We start from the raw sequence: 26,591 nt of genomic DNA, 5'->3' as shown, positions 1-26,591 counted from the left end.
GGTTTTAAACCGTGGAAACTGTAGGGTATTTTAGTGAAAAAAAATAAAATTGAAGGTATTGAAGTGCAATAAGTGAGAAAGTAAGGGGGTTTATTGACAAGCTAAATACCAGGAAACCCCGCGAACTTTGGATGATTATCAGTTAACCAGCTTAACTTTCAAAACTAGGAAACCTCTCCTAAGTTTAGGGGTCATTAGAAAACCATCTAAGTACCGTTAACCACAATTTTTAGATGAGTTGATAAGATTATGCAATAAATATTTTTGTCAGTGTTCGCACTTCACACTCATAGGGATGTTTTATGCAGACGAGGAGGGGCTTTCACTGATAACCCCTAAACTTAACGGGGGTTTGCTGATATTTAAGCCTTGTTGAAACTAGTCTCAAATAAGCCCGGAAAGAAATAGATCCAACCATAATAAACGAATAGAGGAAGCTCAGGGCCCTTCGGCCTTCTCTCTAATGGCGGGCATCGCTCTAATTCTCGATCTGTTGAAGGCAAAGCAATCCCAATCAATCCAATCTCTTCACTCCTACACTCTCTTCTCCGCCACCGTCGCCGCCTCCGCCGCCTCCGTCGCCGCAGGAAAACCTTTTCTCTCGCGAGCTCTCTTCGGGTTCGATCTCTTTCCTTTTTCCTTTCATTCTCTTGTTTTTATGTTGAAATTCGATGTTTACGGCAAAAAGATCAGATCTTTATGTATAATATCTTTTGATAGGGACAAAGGAAGTGGGAGCGGCTTTATAGAGTAACTATTTGTAATTTTTTTTTTGTTTAATGATATTTTATTTGGTTATTTGTAAAAATTCGTTATTGAATTGAGGGGGGAATCATCATGAATTCTGTTATTAGATGTTTCTGCTGATATTGTAGGTTTATCTTTGCTGATCTCTTTTTTCTGGATATTTAGTTGAATTTTCCTCGAATGTTAACAAGTTGTACATTGCCCCAGTTTCCTTTTATTTTCAACGTTTGCTAACATCATGAGTAAAAAGATGAGTGTAGCAAAACTGAGAATGTTGCAATGAACGTGTGGGTTTACACTAGGATATAAAAGATTGAAAATGAGCGCATTCGTAGGAAGTTAGAGGTTGAGCCTATTAAGGGTAAAATGAGAGGTAGCTTCAGATGGTTTGGTCATGTACAACAAAGACCGTTAAATGCGTCAATTAGGAGGAGTGATAATGTTATAACTAATGAAGAAAGATGGAGTACAGGTGGGTCTAGAAGAACTTGGTTGAAGCAGTCAAGGAGGATATGATAATGATTAAGTTAGTGGAGGAGAGAGCCCTCAGCAGAACTGAGTGGAAGAGAAGGACTTATGTTGCAAACCGTAAATATTAGGGATAAAGGCTTCGTAGTAGTAGTAATGGTATTTCTAACTCATAACTTATCCTCGAGTGTTACTGGCATGCTACAACAGTACAACCTAGACAATGAAGAACAAGTGCCTTCTTGAAAATGGAAGATAATTAAGAATTGCGTCATGAATGCTAAACATGAATGCAATGGTCAGGAAGTTTTGATAACTTGATTTTGAAAGTCAGATACCAGATGCAATATATTCATCTGTCTATAACTGTTCCTTACAAATCTCAGTTTTTTTGGGTGTTGTTCTCATATGGTTGTGAAGTTTAAAGTGTGACTAACTTCAATTTTAGTTGTATAGCTCATATAGCCACCCCCTTTTGGTGATACTTCAATTTGTTTAACGTGGGGTCCCTTGCATATGGTATATACTAGTAAAGTGTATAGCTTAAGTTCATGCATTATTGAATCATGTTGATTTACAGTTTTACACATTCATGGCCTTCCACTCTTGATGATTTTTATATGTTATTTCAGTGATGGAGGAATTCCGATTTTTTATTGTGATGCTGGCATAGCATTGGACGAGGGATATATTCCTAGTCTTCGAATAGCATCTGAAAATATACTCAACCGCGAGTCTATTAATTACAGAACGAAAGAATACCCTGTAGAGCTAAAACCTGTCTTCTCAGCCTTTGAGTTGAAGTCCCTAGCTATTACATCCCTGAGGTCCTTCTTATTGTTTTATTTACCTCTTCTGGAACCTCGTCCACCTAGGGATGACGATGATGATTTCCTGGAAGAAACTCCCAAAGATAAGCCAGTAGATTTGGCTGTTCCATTCAGAAATTCAGTCAAGCAGATCTTCCGTGAGGTGATTTTCTTTTTCTGTGCCTTGTTCTTCTATAATGCATTTTGGTCTCTGTAAAGTGCCATTGTCATTCTTGATAGAAAAGTTAGTTCATTTGGTTCTTTTACAAGTTTGAACTGCAGGTTGTAACTACAGCCTTTTGTGCTTATGGTATAGATTATAGAACTTTTTAATAGTTTGCTTATATCTCTTGCTATCAATCCTATCTTATGTCATACAATTAATTCCTTTTGTGTAGTACTGTTATCTGGAAATTGATATGTTGGTCTTTGCGTGCCTTCTTGCTTCTATCTCTATTTGTATGTGATCGCTGCCAAAGGAGTTGTTAACAGTTACTTTTAATTTTTGATCCGACCCATTAACTATAAACAATTCAGAGTACTTTCCCCTAAAAGTCACCCAACTAGAGCCTATTTTCGGAAAAATTAGTTAATTGAAATTTTATGTGTCTACCTTCTTGATATGTATACATTTTTTGATTGCATATAGGTCCCTTGAATTATAGGACTTAGGCACTTATAGTGCATCTTTGTTTATTGGCACATATCACTCATGGGCTAGGTAGACCCTAATCAGAGGCTAACAATGTAAACCGTTCATCAAAGAAATAAGATCACGTGCTAGAGAATTATTCTCTGGTAGATAATTTAAAATGGTCAAGGAGAGGGAGCAGAGAAGCAGGATCTAACACTTCGATGCTCATGGTTGGCCTAAGGAGATCATAGTCTATGTACTACCTCAAGAGATAATTAATCTTTGACATCACGGAACTCATATCAACCATCCATCCCTCCACTTTAGACCCATAATCAACAAATTGTGGGTGTAGTAGTCATGAGATACGAGGGTGTAGATGATTTTAGCAGTATATTAACTCTTGGTGGTGGCAAGACATGGAGGGGAGAGTTGTTGAACAATTAAGAATGGAGGTGAGAGAAGCCGTAATTTAAGACGGATGACATTGTTTTAGATATCGGATATTGCATAAATATCGGATGACTAAAATCCATATCGGATAAAATCGAGGATACGTCGGGGATATATTTTAAATATCAGGTCATATCGAATGATGTTAATTCATAGTATAACATTCTAATATGTTTTTTTTTTTTTGAGAATAAGGATGGAATACCCCAAAGGTATTTCAGCCAGCTAAATTAAAAAAATAAAGAGGTTGTTACAAAAAAAGCTTATACTCCCAACCAAGAGTATGCACTAAAGTTCAAAAGAAAATACTACAAGTAGCAGTACCCCATCCCCTGTATACAACTGAAAAAACGAACATAACCTCCCCCAAATACCTGATATAACAAGTTTGTACCCCATCCCCTGTATACAACTGAAAAAACGAACATAACCTCCCCCAAATACCTGATATAACAAGTTTGTCAGAAGAAACCAAAAAACAAAAGAAAAAACGAACATAACCTCCCCCAAATACCTGATATAACAAGTTTGTCAGAAGAAACCAAAAAACAAAATAGAAGAACAAAGCTTCTATCAAACAAAACCAAGAGCAAATCCAGTGAATATAAACGGATCATTCCAAATGAATCACTGAAGCCGCACCATCCTTGCTCCCAAAATCAGCAGCCTTGGCAGTATTGAATCCATCAACTCTTTTTCTTCTTCTTTCTTGTAATCTGGCAGCTCGAGCAGAGATCCCCTCAGATCCTAGCCAAAATGTTGAGAAAGTCACAATTTTGTTCAAGAGGGCAAGAGAACTCTTCTTCTTATTAGAAAACAATCTGTCATTGCGCTCTTGCCAAAGACACCATATAAGAGAGCAAATGAATACTCTTCTCTTCAAATTAGAATCTCCCTTGTATCCACTAGTCCACTGTATCCAAACTTCTTTTAAAGAAGACAATCTAAAATCTTTGTCAGTATTTAACTTGAATTGAAATGATCTCCAAATAGAGTACACAAACTCACACTTCAGGAACAAATGAGAATGATCTTCATCTGATTTGGTACACAAACAACAAGTCTTCTGAAAGGAGATTCCCTTTTTAGCTAAAATATCTGTAGTATTCAAACCATTCCTTAGAGCCAGCCAAACTACAAATTTGACCTTTAAAGGAATAGGAAGATCCCATAAGTTTGTACAATCAAATCTTAGGCCACCATCAATAAGGAAATGATAAAAAGACTTCACTGAAAATACGTTATTAGCTTCCCATAACCATTCTCTTTTGTCTTCATGATCATTAAAAGAAACAGAATTGATGATGTTCAACATATTGAAATACTGAAACACCAAATCTCCAGTTAACTGAATTCTAAACTGTATCTCCCATCTCCAAATATTGTTATCATTAATTCTCATACTACTAATGAAAGCACAAGGTGATGAAGAGAGGGAAAATAAGGATGGAAACATAGAAGCAAGGGTAAAAGATCCTACCCATTTATCTAGCCAAAATAAAGTTTGGTTTCCATTCCCAACCACAACATGTGAACTGCACAAAAAACAGTCAGTAATATTAAAAAGACCTCTCCAGAAATGAGACAAATTCAATCTATCAGCTTTTAAAAACCATGCCCAAGATCTTTTTTCAAAATGAAAATGACCACTAATTTGTTTCCAAAGACTGTATTTTCCATCCAACCATTTCCAGAGCCATTTACCCAAAAGGGCTTTATTCATAATTTTTAAGTTCTTAATTCCCAAGCCTCCACAGAATTTTGGTTTACAAATTTCTTCCCATTTAACCAAATTTGAACAACTCTTAAAATCAGGAGATACAGTCCACAAAAATCTCCTTCTCATTTTATCAATTTTTTCAATCACCCAAGATGAAAATAAAAAGAAAGATAGCCAAAAAATTGGCATAGATGAAAGGACAGAATTAACCAGCACCAACCTGCCTCCTCTTGATAAAGATTTTCCTTTCCATAAAGATAGTCTTTTCTCTATTTTATTGGTTAAAAACCTGCCTCCTCTTGATAAAGATTTTCCTTTCCATAAAGATAGTCTTTTCTCTATTTTATTGGTTAAAAAAAACCAATCTTCTTTTTTTAACCTTCCAGGTCGTAAAGGAATCCCTAGGTAAGTAATAGGAAATTTACCACTTTTGCAATTCATCATAGTAGCTAAATCATGTAGTAAAGACTCATTATTTTCCAGAGCAATTAAAGTACTCTTATTAAAACTGATTTGTAAACCAGAAGCAAGCTCAAAACAATAAAGGATCAGTTTCAAAACTGTCAGATGCATTCTATCATTTTTATAAAAAATCAACGTATCATCTGCATATTGTAAACAATGGACTTTATGAACCAAATTAGGGGGACCTAATCCCTCTATAAGGTGTGCATCTACAGCAAGATTTAACATTTTTGTAAAGGAATCTGCTGCTAGGACCTAATCCCTCTATAAGGTGTGCATCTACAGCAAGATTTAACATTTTTGTAAAGGAATCTGCTGCTAAAACAAAGAGAAGGGGTGATATTTTTGTAAAGGAATCTGCTGCTAAAACAAAGAGAAGGGGTGATAAAGGATCTCCTTGACGGACTCCTCGTTTAGACATAATCCAACTCCTTGTTTTACCATTTATGTTTAAGGCAGACATGCCATTATTCAAACATAATTTTATCCAATTGATCCATCTAATACCAAAACCTTTGGCTTTCAAGACTTCCAGAATAAAATTCCAGTCAAGCATATCATAGGCTTTCATAAAATCTAGCTTTAATAAAATCCCTCCCTTTCTTTTATTATGAAAACAATCATTAATGATTTCCTGGGCTACCACCACTCCATCCAGGAGAAATCTGTTTTTAATAAAGCCAGATTGCACAGGATCAATAAGCATCTCAAGCTTTGAATTCAGTCTGAGAAATCTGTTTTTAATAAAGCCAGATTGCACAGGATCAATAAGCATCTCAAGCTTTGAATTCAGTCTGTTAGTAAGGACTTTGGTGATCACTTTATAAATCACATTACGCAGACTGATGGGTCTGAAATATGAAATCATTGACTGTATAAGACTCATTTTTTTAGGAATAAGAACAATATGAGCATAGTTAATTCTGTTAATTTCAAGTCTACCTTCATAAAATTCCTCAAACAACATAATATCATTTTTCACAGTGTCCCAAAACACTTGATAAAATAAAGCAGGGAAGCCATCAGGATCAGGAGATTTATCCCCATTCATGTCAAAAATAGCTTTATGAACTTCTTCCACTGAAAAAGGATGTTCAAGATCATTGGAACCCCAGTCTGAAAAAGGGAAAAGTTTATGCCAATCAAGTTGACATCTATTAGAGACATTTTGACCATAAATCTGACTATAATGGTTAAAGAAAACCTGAGCAATACCTTCCTCAGAACTAACTTCAACATCATTAAAAGTAATAGCTGGGATCAAATTACTTCTTTTTCTTCCATTGGCAATTTTATGAAAATATGCAGTATTCTGATCACCCTCCTTAAGCCAATGAGCTTTAGCCCTTTGCTTCCACATTTGCTCTTCTTGAAATAAAATTTCATTCAGCTGAGAAGAGACATCATCTTTTTTTAATAATTCATCATCTGTTAAATCTCCGTCTTCCTCTAACACCTCCCATTTCATAAGCTCTTCTAACAAATCTTTTTTTTTCAATCTAACACAATAGAAATTTAAATGAACCCACTGTTTAATGCACTTCCTCATAAATCTTAATTTGCCTACTAAATTTTTAGCAGCAGATATAGATGAAGGAGCACATCTCCACCATATAGGAACACTCTTAATAAAATCATCAGATTGTAACCAAATCTTCTCAAATCTGAATTTATAAGCAAAGTGTTGATTATCCCCACAGTCAAAACTGATGAGAGCATGATCAGATAATTGACTACATAAGCCTTGTTGTTTTGAAAAGGGGAAAGCATCCTCCCACTCAGAGTTGAAAAAAACTCTGTCAAGCCTAGCCATAGAGGGGAATCTTCTTTTATTTGACCAGGTAAATTTTCTACCATGTAAAGGGCTATCAATCAACTCTAATTCATTGAGAACATCATTAAAATCTTCCATTTCTTTTCTATAAATGCTTTTACCTTTTCTATCATTAGGATTGGAAGTAACATTAAAATCCCCAACCACAACCCAAGGACCAGAGAAATTATCTTTAACAGATTTAAGCTCCTGCCAAAAAAAATGTCTCTCACTGTTACAATGTGGCCCATAAACTGAAGAAACAGTCCAAATAAACTCATTTTTTTTTGTTTTGTAAAACCACTGTTAAAACATAATTGCCAGATTTCTCTTGTAAACTCCTCCATTTAAGAGTATTCCATCCAACCAAAATTCCACCAGAAGTTCCTTCAGCAGGCACACAAGCCCAGTCAAACATGTTCCCCCCTAAACTTTTAAGAACATTATCAGAAATACAATTCAACTTAGTTTCCTGTAAACAAATAATCTCAAATTTGTTTAATTGACAAAAATCCTTAACCCCAAATCTTTTAGTATTCAAACCTAATCCTCTCACATTCCATATAATCAACATATCAAACAAGTAATCTCTCCCACAGGAAATAAATCCAGAGCCTACACATTGGTAGCTCTTTCTACCTCCATTTGCCTTACTTTTTTAAAGGATCAAAATCCTCTTGAGACTCAAGAACAATGGCACATTTAGAGGCAAACTTCTGCAATTGATTATTAGAGCAATTATCAAACAAAATAGGCACAAAAGAAGAACCCAATGAAGTAGAATTATCACCTGAACCACTGGTAGAAACTCCATGAGATTCATAATTCTTAGCAATCCTGGATGTAGCTCTGGCCAATACCGTCATAGGTTCAAGATCAACAAATCTGGAACATCTTCTAACAAAAGATACTTTTGGAAGTGAATCCTCAGGAGGCAAAGAATTCAAAGGTTGAATCATGGGGATTTCTTCTTCCTTCTCTGCATTATCTTCAATAGAATCTGGAAGTAGGGAAATAGGCCAATTGATTATATCATGATCTTCATTTAAAATGAGGGCTTTGCCTTTATCTTCATCAATTTCTTCCTCCCCATCAACCCCTGTAAATTCCTCATGTTTAAAATCACCATCCAAATCCTCATATTTGTGTGTAAAATCCTCAGAACTATTCTCTTGTTCACAAAAATCTGCAGCTAAAACCATCACTTCTTCCTTTTCTGGGAATTGCTCTTCACCACCTAAATCATCATGCTTATGTGTAAAAACTTCAAATCTGTTCTCTTGTTGATAAGAATCTACATCTACAGCCATCACATCTACCCTTTCTGGAATTTGCTCTTCATCACCCAATTGAGTCTTATTAACTACCCAAGGTTCCCAAACAGTTTTTTGTTTTTTGATAAAAATTCTTAGCATCTGTCCAAAGCCTGACAGCAGGAGAACCCCATGGAGAATCTCTCAAATCTTGTCTAACATTCTAGGAGGTATTTGCAGACTCAATATGAGAAGAAGAACCAGATCCACTATTATTTCTTCCTTTAAACCATTTGTCATTATATGAACTTTGAAAAGTATCTTCCACTTGGTCCACCTTTTGTTTTTTCTTATCTCCTTCACTAATATCACCAATGACAGACATAATAGCTATGTCTACATTGTATTGATTTTTTCCCACAAATATTTTTAACATTTTAGGAATGTCTATATACTCCAATCATTTCACCAAGATAACTGCATCAACAAACTCTGTACATGCACTTGTAAGAGAGTCAAGTTCCACTAGATCTGCAAATGGTTTGACCATTAACTCAAAAGATTCCTTATTCCGCAAATGTGGAGGAACATTCTTCAATTTAATCCAGACACAGGAATTTCTTTTTTCCACAATATTTCCTTCCCAAGCACTCCATCTCCTGAATTTAATCTTGCACGATCTTAAAGTAATAACTCCCATCTTAATTAGATCTTCCATTTGCTTCCATGGTTGAATTTTCACTAGAACTTCACCATTAGTAAACAATCTAACATCCCAATGTTTATTCATAGGAAAGAAAGCTCTGAGATCCAGTTCTAGTCTTTCTAAAGAAACATTACCACCCTCAACAAATGAAACTATAGCAAAGTTTCTAAACTTTTGAAAGCCAGAGTTTACCTCCCCCTCGAAATTAAGGACAGCTGCAGAAAAACGAGGGCGCTCACCAGAGATTTTGAGCTCTGCTTTCAAATCTCCAAAGTCCCTAGGACCTTGATCTTGAAAGATTAAACAAGATTCTTGTAATTTTTCCTCATCAACAGCAGAGAGAGGCCTTTTCCCTTTATTATGAGGGGGATTATCCGAAGATCTCTCAACATTTCTTGAAGAAGAAAAGGAGGATGTCGCTCTCTTCCATTGCCAAGGGTTCGAGCGATCAGATCTCCCAGTATGACCACCAAAGCGTCCACCACTACCTCTCCCACCAAAAGAATTCCGACCTCCAAAATTACGACCACGACCTTCAAAATTCTGACCACTACCACCATTAAATTGACCACGACCACCATTACCACGCCCTCTATTCTCAGATCCATGATTCATGATTCTAGATCTACAATTTCTCGCCTCATGCCCCAATTCTTGGCATCTGAAGCAAATCACAGGATCTCTGCAGTCCTTCGCCATGTGATTTGAACCTCCACAGCGAAAACACAATCTATTTCGACGAATAAAATCTGCAGAGATAAAGCGAGGACGAGGAACAACGGGGAATTTGGGAGGAGGCTGAGATCTAGGGTTTTTTTTCACCACTTTAACCCACTCACCCTCATCTTCCGTCGTTGGTTTGTTTTGATTGTCAACCTCAAAGATCTCAGCCGCTGGATTAAACTCAACCTGAGTATTCTTGTTAACCCTAGTTTCTTTAACCCTAGTTTCCAAATAACTGGGCTTGGGCTTGAACAAAGAATCAGAAATAAGAGATGGATTGGACTCACCCCAAATCATTTTTGCCACAAAATTAGTAGTCTCAACTGGGCCAATCAAAAAATCTGAAGAAACTCTAGATATATCCATACTATTATTCTTTCTTTTTTCTTTTTTCTTTTTTTTTTGAAAAAGAAAGAAAGCAAACACCTCGAAGCTGAGATCAAGAAATCAAAGATCGGAGAGGATGAGATTCAAATCTTAGATCAAACAACCCTAGATTTTTGATGGAGGATGGAAACCCTAGCTCCGATCGAGGCCCCCTCAGCGGTTGATTCGGTGAGAAAAAGACGATTCATTAGGAGTTGACATTTCATAAAACGTTTTATGAGCATGACTTTTTGTTTAGTTATTAAGATAATCTTCCAATTATCATTGCGTTATAACATTCTAATATGTGATCTAAACATATTTAATGATTTCTAAACATAAGAAATTGCATTATGATATATCTTTTGGGTGCCTAGCAGATTGTAGAAACTTTCTTCTTGATTACAAGATGAACCTCTTAAAGTGCATAACGTTAAAAGAGATTAGAGAGAGGTAGAGAGGGATAGAGGAAGGGGAGGAAGAGAGAGGGGAGAGGGACAAAGAAGAGAGAGAGAAGAGAGGGCAGGAGAGAGAGGGCAAAGAGAGAGAGAGAGGATGGAGAGAGGGGGCTAAGAGAGAAAGTGGGGAGGGGGTCAGAGATGAGAGATAGAGAGGACGGAAACAGAGAGGGAGCTTATTGGTAGAGAGTGAGTGAGAGGATCAAAAAATAAGTGAGAGCAAGACGAGCGCCGAAATTGTAAGACTTTGGATTTTCGTTAGATCGATTAATTTCTATAGTAAAAGGAGGGTTTTATTTGGTGTCTGGGTCGGGTTAGAAACCTAAATCCCAAATCAAACCCAAAAAACCTTAAAAAAACATAAGCCGATATTGTATATCGGGAAAAATTCTAAAAATAAAAAAACACTATACAGATATAAATATCTTTGAAGTTGCTATAAAATTTGATTTGTCGACCGATATTTTGTACATCGGTAGAGGAAGATGATGGGTTGGTGGTGTGTGCTTAGTTATGATGATGTTAAGGTGGGTGGTTTTGCGTCACAAGCAGCAAGAGGGAGGAGACGGAGCAGTTTGAATGAATGAGAAGGAAAGCAAGGGATAGGTTGGGATTGTTGTCTTCCTGGCTAAATAGAGGGTAGGAGATTGGGTCTTAAGTTCTATGTAAAAAAGGGATGAAGGAATAGAAAGAGATAGGTCTACATGCCGAGCACGTGAGACAATTCAAAGAAGTGTTATTGTTTTTAGCTGTGATCAAACATGTGTGACCAAGAGTTACTAAGCTCCTAAACACGGGATTAGTTCTAATTTCATGCAATTGAAAGGTGATATGGAATATACCTTTCCTTTAACCTTATAATTGTAGTAAGAGATAGGTCCACTTGCCGAGCACGTGAGACAATTTTAAGAAGTATTATTGTTTTTAGTTGTGATCAAACCTGTGTGACTAAGAAGTACTAAGCTCCTAAACACGGGATTAGGTCTAATTTGATGTAGTTGAAGGGTGATATAGCATATAACTTTCCTTTAACCGTATAATTTATGTTTCATTTTATCATCATAAGAACGTATAAGAATTATTTAGTACATATTATTATTGGTTAAAACATACTAATTGCATTTCAATTATCCAGACTGCTGTCGTGACCACTAGAAGGATATTAGAAAGACTTGTTGTTCATCATGTTTCACAAAGGATGGCATGGAAACTCCTCAAAGGTACTTGTCCTTTACGTCGCAATGCTATGATGTTTTAATGCATGTATGTGTGTGTATAGATGTGTATGAAATCTAAGTTACTCTTTTGATTCTACTATTCCGTAGCATAATATTTGATTTATGATTTCTTTGACTTGGCACTGTTACAAATTTCATGAGGCTATGAGTCTAAACCTGAACAGACCTTTATCAGATGCATATTCTAGTGGGAATCCTATGCAATATATATGAAAACAAATAGAAAAGGAAACACTATTGTGGATGTTTATCATTGTATGATAGTTCAGTTACACGTGCATAATGCACATGATTAGATTTAAATAAGTTATTCCAGTAGGCTCTATTACTCGTTTTTGACGTGTTCAACTTCGACACTCCTTGAATGTACATACATCTATTCAGATGCGCACTCAATTATATAATAATTTTTAATTTTAAAACACTTATTATACACTTTTTGAACATATACCTTATACTTCACGTCCACTTCCTACAACTTGTGCAGCAGGGACACAGGTCGGATTTGTTGATCATACTTAGTACAGAAGTATGATTATAAAGCATTGTGTAGGTATCTAGTTAAAAAAATGAGCGGTTTTCCAATTTATAATCTACTTTATATATGAAACATAAAATTATTATAGGAATTTCAGTTTTCCTAACATGTGAAAAAATTGATCTCATGTAAATTAAAATATTAATATGTATATACATAGTTGTGTCCTAGCTTTTACAAATCTTTCGTGTCCTGCACCTGCACATGGCTGCATCTTGATCGTACCCGTGCAACTTTGGATTTAATAATGCAAAACATAAAGTGACTAGCTTAAAAGATTTTAAATTAATAAAGCTATATTTATTACTCATAAAAAGTTTAATTTAAAGCCTACTTAACATATTTAAAATAAATTATAATTAAATAGCATATTCGCAAGATATCAATTCTTAGTATTTTTATGTTTAAAGTTTAAGATAAAAAAGTATTTTGAAGCATGTGAGTATTATTGTGCTTTTTCTATTTTAAAGGGCTTGTGAAAATTTAGGGCTAAATTTCACGCGTAAGTTTTAATTTTGTGTAAAATTTGCTCAACAATAAAATTCTTTTTTATTTTTTTTAGAATGTATGAGAGAAAGAGAGGAAGAAGAGATCGGACTACAATTTTTGAGGTGTTTTTATGGATATTTTAACATTTATATTATTAGATGTTATTAATAGTTAGCTATTTGGGTATTTTGATACTTTGATACTTAAGGTCAGTATTCATATCTGCTTAGGTAACTCTCTTAATCTCTATTGAAAAGAGGTCAGGATTTTTGGGAAAATGATTTTGTCTTCTCTCTTTCTCTACGTGGTATCAGAGCTAAGTTATCAAATCTATAGACTTTTCTAGTCGTTCTTAGTTTTGGGGTTGTCGAGGCATTTTTCTACTATGTCTTGTTTACACTTCCCTTTGGTGGTTTTGACATCACATAAGATTTTTTTATTCTTTTTTTAAATCCATTTGCATCATTGATTCCCAAATGTTCGCTGAATCTTCAATCACAAACCCTAACCAACAAAAAACAAAAAAAAGAAAAGAAAAACTAATCCCATGTTTTACTGTTCATTATGAATAGTGAGTGTCATTGTCCATTGTGAATAGTATTATCTTTTTATTTCATTGTGAACAGAATAGTAGTTAATAGTACCGCAGGGGTTGTTCGTTGTGAACAATACCTGTCGTCGTGAACAAAACCCTTCGGTATCTTCTGGTGATTGTCTTCAGCCTTAGGCCTTCCCCCAATGGGATATTTTCAAACTTCGCTTAATAATTGATTTATCACATCTTATTAGGGGAAAAAATATATTATGGCAAATGCAAGTGTAGAGCTTATGTATTCATTTTAAACAAAATATCATAAAATTATGGCTAATAACGATTTTATTACATCTTTCTTAAAATAAATGAAGGCTTTCTTTTTCTAAAGACACACATTTTACTAATCCAAGCTGATCCTTCATCAACTCTTGCATAATTGAACCTAGAACCTATCTCTTGGAAGTTGAAAGCAAGGAATGATAATAGGGTAACCTGCTTTCATAAATAAATTGTAACTGATATATTGTTCGAACATAATAAATTACAATAAGTACATAATAAAATAATCATCTATATATTAAACAATGGTTATATTTATGTAATCCTTATTTAATACTTGGTTAACTATTGTTCAGTTCCAATATTAGGGTGATTTTATTTGTATTTCCCTATACAAGGATCCCTTCCATTTTGCCCTCTACATTTGAGGGGGTAAAGCTTTTCATCTAAATTGGATTGCGTAGAAAGCATGTAATCTCCTTGAAATAGTTCCATTTAAATTAAACCACTCATACTTCAAATTCCAATCCTACATTTTAGATAGAGTTAATAAAACATATTACTTTAAATTGAATTTTTATTAAGACAACCTTTCCTCCACTTTTGCCTCTAGTACGTTGCCATCCCCATCCTCTTACTTATAAGCTACATCGCCATATTGTCTCCATCACAACCTAAAGATTTAATACAATCTAAACCTTAGTACATCTTCTTTCATCCCATTTTAACTTCTTCCTACCCATCACCAGTAAATAGTCACTTTGCTAACCAGAACTTTTTTTAAAACCAAATTTACTTCTCAATCAATAATGGAACAATGTGGTAGTGATAATATGTAAGAGAGAGGCCTGGGTGGAGATGGAAAGAGTAGGGAATGATGATTGGAATATAGCTAGGATGACAATGAGTTGAGGCAGTGAAGGAGAGTGATGGTGGTGCTAGTTCCAGTGGTGTAGTTTGATTAGTTTTCGAGTTATTACTAGGATTAGTTTAGTTAAAACTAGATTAAATACTTAAGTTTTAAATAAGAGAATTAAATTTGAAGAAAATTAGGTTTAAGGAAGTCGTATGCTTTGGTGGTAACAATTTTGATGAAAAACTTTTAACATGTCAATCACATAATATAAATGACCGATTATAGTACGAAGCACTAGCTGTAGGATTTGCCATAGTTCAGATAAGTAATATGTGCTTAACTCTTTAACATTCTTTAAAGAAAATATTAGTAAGAGACAAAAATATTAAATGTAAGACTTAACTTTAGATTAAACATTCTTGACTTTAAATTATCTCAACAAATAGGTTACTTCCCTTATATGCATTTGCCTAATTAATCAACATTCTCTTTATGTTTTATTTTTCCCATGCATTGCAAATTTGTTACTTATCAAGTCAATTATTTTGTAAATACTAAATACTTATTCCTATGTTTGAATCGTTGTCTACATATTTAACATCCCAATAGCACAATTATTTTTTTCTTGTTTTAGAAAACTGAAAAGTCGTATTCGCTTCTCGAACTCGAGACATCCCATAACACAATTCCTCAATTTTCTATAGAGCTAGCCGTGAGTGCAAAATTCACATTTTTTTATTTAAGTATCCCTTATAATCTTGTTTTTTGCTTTTACTTTTATGTCATACATTGTGCAAAATTTTCACTTGTTCTTCTAAGTAATTAAATTAGGGTTGCAGTCTATTTCGTTCTTATACGGAGATCCTCTACGTCCTTGATTGTGGAGAAATTCTACAATTTGATTAGGAAAAATGACCAAATTCCCCTTAAAGTGTTGATGAATACTCAATTTCTCCCCTCAAGTATCAATTTGCCTATTTTCCCGTTAAACTCTGTGTATGTGTCCAATGTGGTCATTTTCTTAGCCCATGGTTAAATATTTGGCAGATCAATGACAATATGTGTTTTTATACATTTCTTGTACTTTTTGCAATTCAAAAAATGAATTTTCAATTTGAAAAGGGATAAGGATAAAATTTTGGAGGAAAGTAGCTGGAAAATTTTTGGGTTTGGGGAAAAAAGGGGACAAACTAAAAAACTCATGAAGAAATGCTAAAAAACGATGTCAGCATAGATTTGTTAAACATTTAATTACGGACTCACAAATTGAACACTTTGGGCACTTACACAAAGTTTAAGGTGGAAAATAGGCAAATTGATATTGTAGGGAAGAAGTTGAGCGTTCACTGACACTTTAAGGTTGAATTGGTTATTTTGTCCATTTGATTATGGTGCACTAACATCTTTTCAATATGTGGACGCCGTGAATGATATTGTTTACATAATTTATATAAAATATCTTTTAATTGTGGGACCCGCTGAATGAACCGATATTACTTATCTAGATAGCTAATTGTAGGACTTTCTCTACAATCAAAGTTGTCAGAATCTGAATCCTAGAATGAAACCACCGTCCATAGAGCATTGTCACTTTATTCACCCCAGCTAGGCACCTCGCTGTCACATTCAGTATCTCTATTCCTCCTGAACCCTTACTGTATATCCTCCCCTTCTCCACCATAATTGTTCTTCTCACCATCTTCTACAGCAACATGGTTGTCAATCAGTGATTTTAAAGGCGCAATGAGGCGCTCGCCTCGGGCGCGAGGCGCTTCGGCGCAATGGAATAGCGCCCCGCAGCAGGTGCGGGGTGCTACAGTTGCCCCCCCCGCCCCCCCCCCCCCCCCCCCCCCCCCCCCCCCCCCCCTCGCGGGCGCGGGCCTGAGGACCGCCCCGCAGCGCCCGACGGAAGCGCCAAAGCGAGCGCCTCAGGCATCAGATAGGCCCAAGCAATGGGTTATTGGGTACATACCCGATTTCCATTTAAACCCGAAAGCTAAAGAAGCAATAGCTAGGTTTGTCGCTCCTTCTCCAACTCTTTCTCCGAAAGCAAAAAGAAGCAGCGGTCCCGGTCAGCAGCAGACGGCGATGGGCGACGCTGATGACGACTGGCAACGGCGATCGCAGACGGGGAGAACCGCAGCGACGGCAAGCGGCAACAGGTTTTTCTTCTCTTTTTTTCTAGTTTTCTTTTGTTTTCCGATTTCTTTTTGCTTTCTTTTTGTTTTCCAGTTTTATTTTGTTTTATTTTTGTCCTTCTCCTCTTCTCCTTGCTATTTGTTTTCTTTTTGTTTTCCAGCTGCCAAAAAGAAGCAGTAGCTCTCATTTTTTATCTTCACCGAGCAGATTTTATAAGTTTTTCCACTCACGAAAAACAAGCAGTGGTTTTCTTTTTGTTTTCCACTCACGAAAAAGGAGCGGTTTTTCGTTTTGTATTTTAACAGTAAAAATGTTGTTACTGTTGCTATTGTGGCACACTGGCAGCTGCTCTCACGGAAATTTGATTGTTGTTTTATCCACTTAGTTCTATAAATTTACATGATAGTGTATTTGGGTAACTGGGTTGTAACTTATTGACTGTTAATTGTTAAGAGAGAATGAAAATTAATGAATTAGTTATAAATTTGTAGTATCTTCACTCTTTAAAGCTTCACTGCTTCAGTTCTTAATTAAGTTCACTCATCTAAAGATTCTAAACGTGATTTCATATTAGTTCTTAATTTAATTTTTTATTATTATCGCTCTTGACTGTTAAGTGTTAACTGTTTTTTCCTTTGGCTTAATATCAATACACAGAGTCAAGATATTGTGAACTAATTGTTTGCTTCTTATTAATACATATCAGTCATAATTGTTGAAAATTTTCAAGCTTATTGATGTAGTGCTAGTGCTACTATTTGATTTCCCGTGCGATACTGCGAGTATTGATTCTTGCTATTTGAGCTAGGTGCAGTGCGGTTGCTAGTATTTGAAACTTGAAACTTGATTCGCCGTTTGTAACCTGTAAAGAAGGAAAATAAAATTTAGCAATATAGTTGTTAGTGATGCAATATACTAGTATAAAAGTTTTAATAATTTGCATGATTAAATGAAAATTAACGTACAAGTTTAATACTTCAATTTACTAAATCTATATATTATATTATTTGTAAATATATCAATTTTGTTGCATAATGCATATATGTGTTTTGGTACAAGGGGCTGATATACTTCAATTCACCAAGTGCGCCTCGCTTCGCTCGGGCGCGCGCATCGCATTGCGCCTTGCGCATGTGCGCGTAAACTGACTTTGCGCCCCGCATTGCGCCTCGCGCATTGAAAACACTGTTGTCAATGCCCCCTCTTTTTCTTCCACCACTTCTGTCCGTCTCTGATTCCACCATCTTGGTGTATTCTTGCTCCCCTTCTACTTATTTGTTACTATATTTAAGCCAATTTCAAGTGCATATTAAATGTTTTATTTTAATGGAAGAAGCGGTTGCTACCAATAAGAAACTTTAAAGAGACCCATCTTCTCCGCAACTGCAAATATTTCTAAAATTTGAGAAAGGACATTCTATTTGTATTGAATTTCTAAATTTACTAATTACTATAGATTAAACTGTGCTTGTCTATCTTCGTTTCAAGCTTTTACTACGCTTGCAACGCCAACGAACTTTTCCTCCTTCACCGTCATAATGATCTTGTAACGAGAGTGTAATTAATGCCCCCCCCCCCTTCCTTCTCTCATGAACTTAGAGCCTAATTCATCAGATATGATGCCATTTTTAGTAGCATCAGCAGCAGCATTATCTGATACTTAAGCAAATTTTTCTAGAGAAAATGTTTATATGTTGCAATATTCAAATTTACTTTTTGGAAAATCATATTATCTTCACCAACTGACATCATTATTTTCAGATGTTCCTAAGTCGGCAAAGCGCAAGGCTGCACGTGGAATGCCAACTACATTATTTGTTTACGGCGTCAGCAAAACTACTTTCAGAGGTTGTATTCTGTCATGGTAACTTGCTCCCCTCTGCCATTTATATTTTCACTGATTATTCTTTGGTCTCCATAGGACATCTGTTAGGTGTTGCTGCATCATGGGTTGTCCAAATCATAATTGAGGCCTACAGATGCTTCGTACGCAACCCTGCAAATGAGGATGTTGATGATGATGACAGTGATAGAAAAGAAAAAATCAGACTTCTAGGGAAAAAGGTCTGCAGTGCAACTATCAAGTGTGGATCATCGTTAGTCTTTGCGTCCATTGGAGCAGGAATTGGTGCTCTGTTTCATCCTTCAACTGGCCAATGGATTGGTAAGCAACTTAAGTCCTGTTTAAAATTCCTTTCTTTTCATAGGTCACCTTATCATCCTTCAACATCACTTTCTATAAACAAAGCTTTTTGGGTTAAAATCACTGAGATATATGTGATCTGCTGGTGCAGATTTTTCTTAATCTTCAGACGGAAGTTATTCCTTTAGAATTACACCATATACTCTTTCTTTTATCTATTGTTGGTTTATGTTGATTCAAACGAGATAAATCAAGTTCTTATGTTTCTTCATAAGGTTGACAACAAATGTTTGGCAGAGTTCTTATATAGTTCATAGCTAACTACAATCTTACTCATGGTTATTTTTCGTAGCTAACAAGTTAAAGATATTTTGAAATAATTCCTTTAGAATCTACTGCAATGTTGTAAAAATATTATGTCTAGATTTGCTTGAACGCAATTTCAAGCCGGAACATCAAAGATGGATATAATCATACATACCAGTAGAACTCAATCAATCTGATAATCAAAAATAAAAATGCTTAACTAATTCTGGCCAGGAAAAGGGAAACAATAGATTTGCTTAAGTACCTTACAAATAGGAAGAACTTTCTCCTAATGAGAAGACCTCTCTAATGCACTGATACATACCCCTTCAAGCTTATTGCAATTCAGACCCTCGATCCAAGGATCATCAGTGACTGGTACTCTTAAGTAAATAAACCAACTATCGTTAGCACAAAGCATATTTGTTCTGTTTGATGCAAACATGATAACATCAAGATCGTATTCAGCTTTTAGCGCTTCTTTGAGTGTAGGTTTTGCAAGGCCAACTAGCTCTAATAAGGTGTTGCAAGGCCAACTAGCTCTCATAATCTCCAGGGATAGGCAATATTTAAGAGGTAGCACCCATAGGTGGATGGCTTAACAAGTACCTATGAGTCTGAGAAGCAAAATTATGATTACTTCAAATCTCCTCTTACTTACCTTGCAATAAGAACCTGAAGGTCTTCAGAATTAAATCAACCAAGTCATTTCTTTTAAGTTCCTACTCTCATCTATGCTCATTCATGCTACTTCGTATTAGGCATTGGATTGTTGGAGCTAATGTAGCTTTCCGTGTTGATCATTTTGATCTCTCTGATGTGGTCAACAATTTAATCTGTCTTGACACTTGCTCAAACATGGAAGGATAATGATCGTTTAATATGTTGGAAAAGTCTCAAATGGAGTTCTGCTGTTATATTTATTAAAATAGTTAATATATGAAAAGTATCGCGCGAGAAAGAATTAAGGACTACTAAATTCTTGTTCTTTGCAACAAATGTCTTTCTCGAGTGAAAAGAATCGCTGGGATCAATTTCCATAGAATCTTGAAGCGGTACCTCTATAATTTTTAATAACTTCTTTTTGCACCATCTTTTATTATGATCCAGCAAATAACTATCTTCTAACTATGTACTTCAACAGGTTGTGCTCTTGGAGACTTCGCAGGGCCTGTAATCGCTATTATCTGCTTTGAGAAACTTCATCTTGAACTCTGATACTTGAATTACTTGAGCTACTTCATTAACGAGATAGTATTATAAGGTTCTCAACACGATCAGACATAGCTTCAGTTCACAACAAGAGCCGTAGACTGACTGGAATAATTGTCACCTGATTAGTAAGTATCGACATATAGCACGGTTTCAGTTCATTTCTATATTGTAATTTCATATTAGATATACTTCTGAGGTTGTCCGGCTTAATGAAATTTTGTTCGTAAAATGAGCAAACCATTACATGAGAATCCCAGTGCTCTTCATTTTTATGCTGGGGTTTCACGAACTTGTCTGTAATATTTACCCTAAGCTGCTTATTCTCTGTTCCACTTTGCTTTCAATTTGTTCACATTTCCATGGCATGAAATCGTATTGTATTTTTCTTTATAATACTAATAAGGAGGGTACGTGCGTTGCACGTGCAATTGAGGGGTACTTTGGTCATTGAAGAACCAAATTGCAAGGCCTCTTAGGATTTGAGGGACCTTGTTTCTCCTTGAAGGGATTCTTCAGCCAGTCATCTTGCCCAACGGCGTCTTTTTTCCATCCCTGTTTGCAATGCAGTAGTAGACGACAATGGGATTTGTCTCGTGTAATGAAAGCGTCATTGTCATCGCGCTATTTAAAGACTACTCTAGAATTATTTATGGCTGCGTTTGGGAACTTGGATTTGGATTTGGGAAGTTGATTTAAAATCAAGGGATTTTAAATTTAGGATTTGAAATCCATGATTTAAGAAATCTTTTGTTTGGATATCTTTATTAAATGAAAGGATTTGAAATCTTTGATTTCAAAATCTAGTGTTTGGGTACTTTATTATACATGAATTTGAATTTAAAATTGATAAAAATTTATTCTCTTAACCCATCTTGTTTACATCAAATGCAGATCTCTGCTACCATATATTACCAGATGCTTATGGCCATTATTAGTCTGTTACCATATATTATCACAAAATAGTAGAGTAACACGTACATGTATTAATTACATCGTGATTATTCCATGCTCATTGAAGAACACAAACCAGTATCAAATGAATATCAACAAAACAGAATCAGACACCGCAATGAAAGGCTAGCTGGCAAAAATACATATATTAATTACATCGTGAATATTAAAGGGCAAGCACAGTACAACCCAGCAAACAGAATCAGACAAAACAGAATAATGGCAATAACAGACTTCAGAGTATCAACAAAACAGAATGAAGGCTAGCTAGCAAAAATAAGATCTTAATTATTACACATAGCGTTCTGATACCAATTCTGTTTCATTCCCCAAACTGACATCCCGGTTCACCTGATATCGGATTCATTACCTTAAAGCTTCAGCAAACCTGGCAACACAGCAAGTAACAAGGATAATTTCCCAAATGTGACTTGACTGCTACCTATTCAAGCGTTCTAACTATCCTCTTGTCCAATTAAAATACTAAGCACAATGTTAGATAAGCAACAACAACATTAACCAAGGATCAGTTAATTAAAAATGATCAAGATGGTTCAGCCTTTTCCTTGTAAATAGAAGAAATAGTAAGTTCACAAAAACAACCAACCCAACCAACCCACCCTCTATTTCAATTTGACAGTTGTTGTCACTTTTTCTTCAAATAGAGATATTGTTCGGTTGCCGAACCTAACCCCTAGCTCCTCATGTGAAAATTAAAAGGGCTTGATCATTCATACCACAGCTCTTCACCTAATGTTCTGACTAACATTATAAAAAAACATCAAACAATATACAAGGAGAATCATTAGAAATTCTGAAGGGAGAGACCAATTACTGGATTAATTAGGTTCACTGTTAGACCATCAGATATGATAATTAGCAATAATGCAAATAGTCCTGAAGTAAATAAAATGCTTGCTGTCCTGCACTCGCAAATAACATGGAGTTAAAAGATTGTGATTCATCCAGTATATACATATAGTTACAAAGTGTTTTACTTGAAATTGTAACATCAAACAATAGTTCAGTTTTATAGTTACAAAGTGTTTTACTTGAAATTGTAACATCAAACAATAGTTCAGTTTTTGAAACACCTAAAACAAGGAAGAGCCTGTAATAGGAAAAGACCATTCCCCCTTCATAATAAACAAGAAATCATCAATATTTACACTAGAAATTAAAGAATCTAAAATGGGGTTTTACTAAACAATGATGGTTATTTCAAGTAAAGAAACAACCCCTAGAAAGCATAAGACTGGACCATTTGTTCCCAAATGTGACTTGACTGCTACCAAGTCGAATGCATCATACAACAATTGGCAGTGTATCAGTGAATCAACAGTGTGTCAGTGACGAGAACATGCAAGCAGATTACACATATATCCTGAATATATATTTAGCAGGATGCAAATTTAATGAAGTCCTAAGAAAAAACAACTCAAGACATAGAAATCTTAACAACAACAGATAACTTAATAAATAATGAACAAGACTAACTTAAAATTCAATTTACCTTCTGAAACTAATTGACACCACACCTAAACTCCTACTGAGAACCAAGGATACAAAGTTGAGAACATAACATGATGCAAATATGAGGACATGACTATTCCCCCAAGTAAGACGCTGAAACATGACAACGTCACAACAACTTTTTTTATTTGAACATGTGTATGCATAAAGAAAATAGTACATTAACTTAGTTTCTTAATTTGATCTTGTAACGTGTCTGTGTGAAGAGAGGGGGATTTAATCATTAGATGGAGAAATGATGTCATGGGCATGCATGTGGGAAACAGCATCAGAAAAAGTCATATGCACCCTTTTGTTATTATCAGAGATTTAGATTCAAACCGAGACCTGCGTGTTCGTGCTGCTGCCAGACTGGCAAGTGAATGGAATGTAGCACTAGCTAGTATATATTAACTAGATGGTCGACAGGTAATTAATTAAATTGAGTTACAGGTTTTATTGTTTGAGTGAATAAAACGTGCAAACTGTGGCAGAGCACATGCTTGCATGGAATATGAAACCCAAAAGCATCAACTCTGCAAATTATGTTGTCATGGCTGGCTCAGGTAACTAAACAAACCAGAACTTCATTACACAACAGCTGATCAAAGATGAAGAAGCTCTCTCCTGCACTGCCACTCCTCTTCCTCCTCCTGACATGTTCCTGCCTCCAAGCTGCCATGGCTGGCTCAGGTAACTAAACTAAAAACAGCTACTCCCTTACGTTTTCCGTGTTTAGTGCCCATGGCTAATCTACTTGAATCCAGATTGACTCAAACATACTTGAGTCATGAGTTCAAGCATATTTAGTCATATATCTGTCTCATAACCCACACATCAACTGAATAGATCAAATACACTCCTAACAATTATGTTGTCATGCGTACAGCTTTCTGTGATGGCAAGTGCAAGGTGAGGTGCTCAAAGGCAAGCGTTCAAGACAAGTGCCTCCAGTACTGCGGGCTTTGTTGTGAGGAATGCCACTGTGTCCCCCCCCGGAACATATGGAAACAAGGACAAATGCCCATGCTACAGGGATAAGACTACCGGTACTGGCAAGAGAAAGAGGTCCAAATGTCCATAGTTCAATGTTGAGAGAGAGGTTATCGGTTATCTGAGGTTTTGATGCTTCTATGAGTATGTATGAGCCATAATCTACCAGTGTGTGCAGTGAATTATGAAGAATGTTTGGTATGCTATTTTGTTTGTGTAACTGTATTGTTTATGAGAAGATGGAATGCTATTGAGAACACTAAATAAAAGTAACATTCATAAAATCTAGTGAGTGTCTTGAAATTTTTCAGGTACGGATTCATCAAATCAGGACAAAGAAATACAGTTACAAATGAAGAAAAGAAAAAAAAATCAGGAAAACATGGATACTCTCCAATTTGTTGCTTCAACTGGAATAAGAGAGAGTACAAGACCAGCATAAATGCAACCTGAATTAAACTAAAGAATCAGTGAGAAGTGAGTTGTTGCCAACTCAAACAGTCGTGGCATCCACCATACCATCAAGTTCTTATTCCACAAGCATCACTCACCTATGACTAGAATCACCCGCATCAAGAAAATAGAGCTATGGATATTATTTTGTCATTTGAGTACTGATTTTCTCAACAATCCATAAACTGTTGCACACAATCTACCAACAGAACTCTACAAACAGTATGATAACACACTCAGATACCCCAAACAAAGGAATCTCACATCCTCAGATCCCCAAAAACCAACCAAAAAAAAAATAAAAATTAAAAAACAGCAAAAATTGAAGTCATACCTTGAATCCCAATCAGAAACTGCAGAAGTTTGAGGAGAGCAACCGAAAGAGAGGAGAAAACAAGCTACAAAAGAGAAAATCCAAGTCAGATCAGATTTAGGGTTTCGATGGAAGGGAGAGAGAGAGAGGAGTAAAGGGCGAGATCGAAACCGAGAGAGGAGAAGGGGAGAGAGGAGAGGTACCTACGATGGATCGAGACCGAGATCGAGATCGAGATCGAGCTTTGAGATGGAGATGGAGATCGAGTTCGCAGTCGGGACTTTGACACGAGCGGCGTGAGAGAGGAGAAAAAGAGGAGTCGGGGTTTTTTTTGGGTTGGATTTCGTGGGTGAGGATTTGACAAATTCCTAGTATGGTGCCCAAATTTGAAATCCATCTTTTTAGGCTTTTCAAATCCATTGTATAAAATGACTTGATTTAAAATCATGGCCCAAAATTGAGCCCAAACATGAAATTTGGATTTGAAATACCCAGAATTTCAAATCCAAGCCCAAATCAACATTCCCAAACACACCCTATGAGAATTGAGGAACTTGATGCCAAGTTCAATAATTTGAGGAATATTTTTGAACTAACGTAACAAAATTGTGGGACTAACAGCAATTTCAATTAGTTGAGCGACTAATCTCAAAATATTAAATATGCGAAAGAACTAATATTTTTGTAAAAAAGGGGGTCGCAGCTGCCTCATATGCACGGCGTTATTCGTGACGAGGTTGGTTGACCACAGCTTTATCTTGAGATTGAGATTGAGATTGAGGAAGCTTGAAGACTTGAAGAGCACGTGAGACACTCTTGTCCGAGTGTTTGGTGGATTGCTAGCACGTGCGTCTATTGGGGGGTTGTGAATAGAGATTTTCTGCCGAACTGGCTGTGTTCGTGATTGTTGTAACTTAGTAGGGGTAAAATTGTCTAAGTTTTTTACGCAAAACTCTTGAGACCTTGGGGCTTTTTTTTTAATATAGACTAGTGAGGAGGGCAAGTGCAATGCGCATGCTCTCTCTCTGTTGATGTAGTGTAGATTTAGATGAACCATGTAGAACTAATTTTGATAATTTAGAGGATATTTTAAACTTGTTAGCGTAGTATATATTTCGTTTTTTCAGGAACATTAAGATACGAGAGATAATGTAACATTCACAAATTTTATTAATCTTTTGTAAGTATATGTTGTCATAATTTTTTATACTTTACTTTCCTTAATAAGTAGATATGTTTCCTTTCGGTCTAAATATTGCTCTATTATACAATTGATGGATTCTTGCATTTTTTAATATTTTTTATTTATTTTAATCGTCGACTTTGTGGTTTGCACTGTAAAAGTTCAACTAAATATGAGTGTAATTGTTAAGGAAAATAAATTTCACCAGAAGTTTTAATAAATTGATTATAAGTGCTTTTGTTTCTTTCTATAATCAAATATATGCTCAATATATGATTTTAAATTCTTTTAATTATTATTTTGACTGTAAATTGATTTTGACATTGAGGGCCAAATTGCGAGGCCCATTGGAATTAGAGGGGATCATGAACAAATTAAAAGATTTGATGGACTAATATAAAATTCTACTTTGTCGTATATTTGATGAATTCTTGCATTTTTATCTTTTTTCATTTGAATCATCAAGTTTATGGTTTGCACTGTAAAAGTTCAACTAAAGATGAGTGTAATTGTTAAGGAAAAAAATTTCTCAGAAGAAATTCTAGTAGTCATTCTATAATCAAATATTTACTCATTGATTTGGTCATTGAGAGACCATATTGTGAGGGAGTAATTTGAAATTATTAAAGAGGTTATCAATCCCTTGTCTGTCCCATAGGGCCAAATTAATGATACCAAGGATCAAACACCCAACCATCCGCACTCTGCCAATATCTACTCAGCTTACTTTGGATTTTACTTTTGACTACTATTAAGAAAGTGTTACATGACACACGAAAAAGCCTCTTTTTATATAAAGAGTGATAGAAATCAAATAGTAAGGTGTTTGTGCC

General features: G+C 35.6%; 1 protein-coding gene, 3 long non-coding RNA genes and 1 pseudogene across 4 annotated transcripts; 2 read left to right on the top strand and 3 right to left on the bottom strand.

Annotated features, from left to right (window-relative positions):
* On the top strand, positions 407-20,723 carry LOC109845180. Its single transcript, XM_020414398.1, has 6 exons — positions 407-618; positions 1,848-2,187; positions 11,751-11,835; positions 18,451-18,537; positions 18,611-18,853; positions 20,283-20,723. The coding sequence occupies exons 1-6, from the start codon at positions 464-466 to the stop codon at positions 20,354-20,356; spliced, it is 984 nt and encodes a 327-aa protein (XP_020269987.1). The 5' UTR covers positions 407-463; the 3' UTR covers positions 20,357-20,723.
* LOC109845181 lies at positions 21,397-22,659 on the bottom strand. Its single transcript, XR_002248242.1, has 2 exons — positions 22,597-22,659; positions 21,397-21,746 (listed from the first exon to the last, which is right to left on the bottom strand). It is a non-coding gene; the product is annotated as an uncharacterized LOC109845181 (long non-coding RNA).
* On the bottom strand, positions 22,832-23,318 carry LOC109846425. The gene is made up of 2 exons (XR_002248500.1): positions 23,244-23,318; positions 22,832-23,164 (listed from the first exon to the last, which is right to left on the bottom strand). It is a non-coding gene; the product is annotated as an uncharacterized LOC109846425 (long non-coding RNA).
* Positions 23,354-24,082, top strand: LOC109846423 (annotated as a pseudogene).
* Positions 23,932-24,956, bottom strand: LOC109846424. The gene is made up of 2 exons (XR_002248499.1): positions 24,779-24,956; positions 23,932-24,660 (listed from the first exon to the last, which is right to left on the bottom strand). It is a non-coding gene; the product is annotated as an uncharacterized LOC109846424 (long non-coding RNA).

Source organism: Asparagus officinalis, chromosome 6, assembly GCF_001876935.1.
Source record: "Asparagus officinalis chromosome 6, Aspof.V1, whole genome shotgun sequence".
Classification (NCBI taxonomy): Eukaryota; Viridiplantae; Streptophyta; class Magnoliopsida; order Asparagales; family Asparagaceae; genus Asparagus; species Asparagus officinalis.
This window is presented reverse-complemented; position numbering and strand designations above follow the sequence as displayed.

What these genes read in the sequence shown, in the direction of transcription:
- LOC109845180 (XM_020414398.1), top strand. Translation starts at nt 464, where the DNA reads ATGGCGGGCATCGCTCTAATTCTCGATCTGTTGAAGGCAAAGCAATCC. An exon ending in TCAAGCAGATCTTCCGTGAG is followed by an intron (nt 2,188 to 11,750) that starts GTGATTTTCTTT and finishes TCAATTATCCAG; the next exon opens with ACTGCTGTCGTGACCACTAG. An exon ending in CAGCAAAACTACTTTCAGAG is followed by an intron (nt 18,538 to 18,610) that starts GTTGTATTCTGT and finishes TGGTCTCCATAG; the next exon opens with GACATCTGTTAGGTGTTGCT.